Source organism: Ovis canadensis, chromosome 16, assembly GCF_042477335.2.
Source record: "Ovis canadensis isolate MfBH-ARS-UI-01 breed Bighorn chromosome 16, ARS-UI_OviCan_v2, whole genome shotgun sequence".
Classification (NCBI taxonomy): domain Eukaryota; kingdom Metazoa; phylum Chordata; class Mammalia; order Artiodactyla; family Bovidae; genus Ovis; species Ovis canadensis.
This window is the reverse complement of record NC_091260.1, coordinates 23,394,824-23,401,989: the sequence shown is the minus strand read 5'-3', so window position 1 is coordinate 23,401,989 and position 7,166 is coordinate 23,394,824. Positions and strand designations below refer to the sequence as shown.

General features: G+C 36.5%; 1 protein-coding gene across 5 annotated transcripts in view; it reads right to left on the bottom strand.

Annotated features, from left to right (window-relative positions):
* Nucleotides 1-2,209: 2,209 nt before the first annotated feature.
* Nucleotides 2,210-7,166, bottom strand: part of CCDC125 (coiled-coil domain containing 125) — a 29,447-nt gene continuing 24,490 nt past the window's right edge. For all 5 annotated transcript variants that reach the window (XM_069556242.1, XM_069556245.1, XM_069556243.1 and 2 more), the window contains 3 exons: nt 6,709-6,880; nt 3,490-3,620; nt 2,210-2,665 (listed from right to left, as the gene is read on the bottom strand). In XM_069556242.1, the coding sequence (XP_069412343.1) occupies nt 2,357-2,665; nt 3,490-3,620; nt 6,709-6,880 (612 nt within the window). In that variant the 3' untranslated portion in view covers nt 2,210-2,356. The remainder of the gene's footprint in view (nt 2,666-3,489; nt 3,621-6,708; nt 6,881-7,166) is intronic.

Here is a 7,166-nt window from a genome sequence, read left to right as displayed (position 1 = left end):
TTTTCTTTGATTTCTATTTTGTTGCTAGTCATATATGATTCCGCCTTTGTGAACTGTTGATTCAGATTATTTTATACAATTTTTAAAGATTACTTTGCATTTAGTTACGACACGTTTATATGTGTGTGTGCTATATACATGCTCAGTTACCCAGTTGTGTCCAACTCTTTGTGACCGAAGAACTGTAGCCCGCCAGGCTCCTCTGTCCATGGGGATTCTCCAGGCAAGAATACTGGAGTGGGTGGTCCCACCCTCCTCCAGGGGATCTTCCCAACCCAGGGATCAAACCCAGGTCTCCCACATTGCAGGCAGATTCTGTACTGTCTGAGCCACCAGGGAAGCCCAGGTATTACAAAGTATTGGTTGGATTTCCATGTTGTACAGTATATCCTATGCCTTGTACGCCCATTCCCCTACCCCTATATCCACCCCCCATAACCACTATTTTGTTCTCTGTATTTGTGAGTCTGCTTTTTTGTTATGTTCACTAGTTTGTTTATTTCACATATTAGTGATACCTTGCAGTATTTGTCTTTCTCTGACTTACTTCAGTTAGCATAATGCCCTCCGAATCTATCCATGTTGCTTCAAATGGGGAGATTCTTTTTTGTGGCTGAGTAGTATTTCAGTGGTTTTCCGAGACAGTTATATACTGTTTTCCCCAGTGGCTGTACAAATGTACATTCTCAGCAGCAGTGTACAGGTGTTCCTTTACTCTACATCCTCAACTGTTTGTTATGTGTATTTTTGATGATGGCCCTTCTGACAGGTGTAAGGTGATATCTCATTGTGGTTTGGCATTTCCCTGATTGGTGATGTTGAGCATCTTTTCATGTGCCTGTTGGCCATCTGCATTTCTTTGGAAAAATGTCTGTTCAGGTCTTCTGCCCATTTTTAAATTGGATTGGTTTTTTTTTTTTTTTTTGCTGTTGGGTTATATGAGCTGTTTATGTATGTTGGATATTAAATTCTTTGTCATATCATTTGCAAGTATTTTCTCCTATTCAGCAAGTTGTTTCTTCATTTTGTCTATGGTTTCCTTTGCTCTGCAAAAGCTTTTACATTTAATTAGGCCTCATTTGTTTATTTTTGCTTTTGTTTACTTGATGAAATTTAATTCTTTGTCCTTGATCAGTTGGAATACTACAAATTTTATCAATTTATGTGTTTGTTTTAAATACATTTAAAAAGAACCTTTCTAGTTTTTGCAGTTTGATTTTTTTTAATGTTTCTCTTTTTGGTATTATTAAATAATCCCAGATCCTTCCTTTCCCTACCTTAAAAATTATTATATATACTAGACTGGGTATGGACTTTATCTTATTCTCATTGACCTGCTGTTACCACACTGTTTTGAATAATGTAGCATTGTATTACTGTCAGGACAATATATTTTTTAATTAAATGTAATTTTTATTTTATTTTGGAGTATAGTTGATAAATATACTTTGATATCTGATAACAGTAGATCCTCATTCTTCGTTTTCTCAAAATGTATTTGCCAATTTTTCAGCTTTTGTTAGTAATGACTACCAGTGTGGTTCCTGTAACACAACTATGAATGGTTTATATTGTTACCTTATTACCCTATTGTGTTGGTTCATCTGTTTAAATAGTAGTATCTTTTCGTAACTGCTGAAAATGCAGTGCATTTCCTGTGCCATCATTGTGATGCTTTGTGATTAATATAGTAATATTCCCAAAAGGTATTGAAAATTATTACTATGTAGTATTTTTAGAAAGAGAACATTTTAAATGGCCTAAAATTCAGCATTAAGACCAAGAAGTTAATTTAGAGTTATTTATAAGTGCCAGAATTCTGTGTAGATCTGGCTATAAAATGTCACCACTCTGACAAAAAAATCAGCTATAAAGGAAAGTTGCTAGCTATGACTTTGAATATACTTCTGCCAAATTCCTGCCATAATAACTTTTTTATTGCAGTTAAGGAAATTATTTTTAAGCTTTATATGGGAAATAAAAAACAACTAAAACAAGATAAATGTATTCCAAAAATTAACATTGAGTCATTCCTTTTGTTGCTTGAGCCAAAGATCCCTATAGTCAACAATCTGTATAGTCAATCTAAATAAATATTTTTTCCTCAAAAATCACTATTTCTTTTAAGATTTTGGGAAATGCTGAAAATTTCATATAACATAGTAATATAATTTATAAATTAAATGCATCAACACAGAATACTAATGAATTTCTTGTAGAAAACACTTATTTAATTAAGTTGCCTCCCAAATTTTAGAAATACCTAGAAAACATACAACTTCTGAAAATGTAGCAATATTTACAAGGCCCTTCTCAATATAAACATCTCTCAGTTCTAACTTCATCTGATTTGTCTTCAGTACATGATATTTGATGGCAAAGAACAGGACCTTTTAAGAGTTCTTGCATACTTTTGATCTGTTTGAAAGTGCTGAATTGAACAGATGCAGCCCACAGAATTAAAAATTTGAACACTTGAATGCACAGGATCACATGAAACAGGGAATTCTAAAATTTTCTGCCAGGGGTTTTTTAATGTAAAACTGTCTTTCATAGAATTTCTCTCTTTAATCTCTTTTGAAGTGGTGTCTTTGTCTTCCAAAGCCCGAGCAAGCATGTAACTCACTTTCCTTTGATGAGCCAAAGCTTCTTCTTTATCATTCAACTGCATGCAGAGAAATTAAAAATGTACCAGTTAGTAAATCAGAATACAGAACTGTAGTCAGCAGTATTTCATGAAAATACTTAGTCTTCAGTCTGTCTACTCAGTCAATATGAATAAATTAATTTCGGTGTCCACTAATTCCTCAGCATTGTGCTACATGTTATTGAAGATTTTCTTTTTTTTAAGGAAGAATAGAAAACAGCATTCCTTCTGCTGAAAAAAATGTTTAAGTCATTTGGAGAGAAATATATATTTACATGGGGTGTGTGTATATATGTATATATAATGCTAACATGTACTTAACCTCTGAAAGAATGAAGTTATTTATAAAATTGTGTTATATATTTATATGTAATAAATAACTTTAATAATACTCTTCTACAGATAAGTATGTTCATATAACATGAGTTTCTTAGTCATCTATGAAATTGAGGATAACAGGACTGATTACAGTGTTGTGGTAATGATTACAGGATATAATGCATGAGGATGTGCTTTGAACACTTAAAAAAATCCTGAATATATGAAAGTCTTGTCATGAACTGTACATAAGTGCTGATGATGGAGATGCCTGGACTTAATTACAGAGAGCCGCCTCTTTTTCAGAGGTGGAACTTTATTACAGTTGCACAGGAAGAACCTGGAAGGGGGAATTGGGAAGCATGTGTGGGGTGTTCAAGAACATAAAAATTCCAGAAAATGGTACCTTAACTGGGAAAAGAGCATAAAAGTCAAGTATACTGCGATAAAGAGTTGAATTAATAGGAAGCAAAAAGATTAGCTCATCCACAACCTCTAACAACAAAGAAAGCAAAGATACTAACCAAGTCTATCAGCATCTTAAAGATTTCCTGAGGATCGTCCTGGTTATTGGTACTCTTAGAACTGTTTTCTGAACGGAGCATACCCAACAATTTCTGCCCTAAGGTCTTCTTACTCCCTTGGGATAGTGACCCTAAAATAGAACATGAAAATCCAGTTGAGACATAAAAAGACACACACTGACATGCTTCCAGGAAAAGAGGTAAGTGTGAACCAAGGTTAATTCATTGCTAAATCAGTCAGGACCTTGTCCTCTGCAGGGACCCTCTAGCATGGGTGAGGCAGGCAGCACAGCGCAGTGGGAAAAATGGACTTTAGAGCCAGCAGCAAATGCAGGTGAGAGACCGCAGTTTGAGAACCCAGAGCAGCGCCCTGCACTCTCGTTGCTCAGCCCATGGGAGAATGCAGTCCTTGCTACCCAACTCAAGTCCTCCAGAGGAACCAGCGATCCACATTTGTATGTGAAATCTTCTGATGTAAAGGTCAGCCACCTAACCACATTGAGAACACTCCCAGCAAAACATACCTGCAGACAGGTGGCCTCTGAACCATGCAAACTCTGCTTTAGAGCCAGAAAAAAACCTGGACTTGAATCCTCATTTAGCCACTTCAGAAGGGTATCACTTTAGAATACAGTTCTCTAAGCTACACGTCCTCAGCTCTAGAATGAGAATAATAGTCCCTATGCTCTATTGCTGGGCTGCTGTGGCATTTAAATAATAGAGCATGGGCTGGGAGAGGGGAGTGGTATTGAAAGAGTACAGGGTTTCTGTTTGGGAAGATGAAAAAGTTCTGGAGATGGATGATGGTGATGATTATACAACAATGTGAATGGACTTAATGAGACTTTAAAATGGTTAAAATGCTAAGATTTATGTATAATTATCACAATTAAATCACACAGTTGTTAGAGCACCTAGCCCGGGTACTGACATAATGCTTAAAAGTCCACATTTCTGTAGTGTTTATACTGATATTCATCCATCGAAAGGATGCAGTTTGTAGCAGAAAATATGAAGTCATAGATTTATATACCAAGAAAGTTTCAGATGAACTCCAAAGGGACAATTCCCTTTCCACTCATTACTGATAAACCACACACACAGCCTCACACCTGACCTTTGCCAGTGGCAATTATGGCAAAGAGGAAAAGCCAGACAAGTTGACTGACTCATCAATCCTGAGAGTGAATGAATGTCTCTATTTTTAATCTAAAAAAAAGAAATATGTTTATAAGCTCTCTCTCAGAACTTGTCTAAGCTGCCAAATCAAGAAAAGTTAATGTTAACCACAAATTTAAAAAATGACCTGTAACAATCATTTTGCAACAAATTATTGAAGTATATTAATAAGGTGAATCAAAGTCTTGTCACTAAGAAGGGCTTCCCCGGTGGCTCAGCAGTAAAGAATCCGCCTGCAGTGCAGGAGCTGAAGGAGGCGTGGCTTCAGGCCTTGGGTGGGGAAGATTCCCCTGGAGAAGGGCATGGCAGCTCACTCCAGTATTCTTGCCTGGCGAATCCCAGGGACAGAGCCTGGTGGGCTACAGTCCATAGGGCCACAGAGAATCAGACACAACTGAAGCGACTTGGCACACACACTTGTCTCTAAGAAACTCAGAGCTAGTAAAGCTTTTATGGACTTGTAAAGACTTTTCAGAGACAAACCAATTATTTTAAATTCTGCTTCCAGTTTCAGTACCTTATGGAAAGCAAAGATTGTACCTCTCAAATCATGTTTTCAATGGAAATTTCCTGAATTCTGTAAATAGGCAAGGCAGGAATTCTGGAATATAAAACGAATACAAGTGCTGAAATGAATATGAATCTACCTCTCTGTCTCTCCCTCCCTACACTTCTCTGTGTGTGTGTGTTCATCTCTGTCCAACTCTTCGTCCCCATGGACCGTAGTGGCATTTTTCCAGGCAAGAATGCTGGAGTGGGTAGCCGTTTTCCTCCTCCAAGGGATCTTCCCCACCCAGGGGTTGAACTTCCGTCTCTTGCGTCTCCTGCACTGGCAGATGGATTCTTTACCACCAAGCCACCTGGGTAGCCTATGCCCGTGGAGGACTTAGCCATTATACTTGCTCATCAGCCTCTCTAAATCTCAGAAGAAACACCTTTAAAAGTCAGTTTCAGGATAAAGTGGAATGCCTGTTGAAGAATGAGAGTTGAGGAATATCATTTTCCCCCTTTTGCCCTGACTTCCACCTGACTCTAAATACATAGCTTTTATAATCTGCTTTCACCCACTTTGACAGTTCTTGTTTACCACTTCAATTTTTATAATCCCTTAAGTTATTTCTTACCACTTCAGCAAAGAGATGGGTAAAGTTTAATGAAGCTAAACTCCACAACACTTGACCCATATACTAATACTAGTATGCACTGTTTGAAAAGAAATATTTAAAATAAGTTTCATTTGTTAATACTATAAGATTCTTATTGGTCCTAAATTCATCTGAAAAAGAGAGATACTGGAATTAGGATTATGAATTTTGACCAAAAAGATTTAGAAATAGGGTCATTTCAGAATTTTAATAAAAATTTACACTTCTTAATAAACTTCACTTTAATCATGACTGATAAATGGTTTCAAATTGGAATTTTAAATTTAAACAAAATGAGTTCTACTGAATAATATTTATAAATAAAAACTGAGGTTGACAAATTTCTAAAAAGTAATACCTATTTGTTTATACTGGACAGTCTACATACTTCAATGACAATCTGATTCTCTCATGGCATTTCTGTATATTTTGTTTACACTAATACCATAATGACTCAAAAATGGCCATGAACTTGTTGACAGGCTTGTAAACAAAAATCTAAACCTTAATTTCTGTTTCACTTTTTATAAGAATATTTTATTGATTTGTCCAATTTAAGTTTCCTTCCAGAAACACACATTTCAATGAAGTTTACTTAGGTAAGTTTAATGTTGGGTTTCACTCTCCTTTTTCTCTTTAATCATCTAGCACTCATGATAAATTCTTTCCACTGAGCATGGTCTTGTTTAAATGAAATAGAGTAAAGTAGAGTCTCCTGTTATTTTATGATTTCATTTGCATAGGTAACATTCAGTGACCCACTTTTTCCCCACAGTTACTAAATTTTTAGGTAAATCATAAGTATATCTGAAATGTCAATTATATTTACCACAGTATGCTTAAGTATAACTAAAAACAACTGAAATTACACCTGATTATTATAATTCATATTTACCATCTTCAAGGTGCTGCCAACTTATCCATTTTGTTGCTTTCTTACATACTTTATCCATTTGTGTCAATCTTAGTGCCTGGTCATTTTTCCTCATTAATTGTTGCTCAAATGCAATTCTGAATGCATCTGCCATTATGTAGGCTTCTTCTTTACTCTTCTGCAGAAGTTCCAGCTGGTTTTGAAAGAAAGTTTGAGAGGTGTCAGAGGCAAAACCAGGGCTTCCCAGGTGGCTCACTGGTGAAAAATCTGCCTACCAATGCAGGAGCCGCAGGAGACCTGTGTCAGCAGGTCCAACCCCAGAATCAGAAGATCCCCTGGAGTGGGAAATGGCAACCCACTCCAGTGTCCTAGCTGGGATGACCCCATGCAGCCTAGCGGGCTCCAGTCAGTGGGGTCACTAAGAGTCGGACGCAAAACCAGAACAATTTTTTTACCTTATTACTTACCAAATGCTGAGT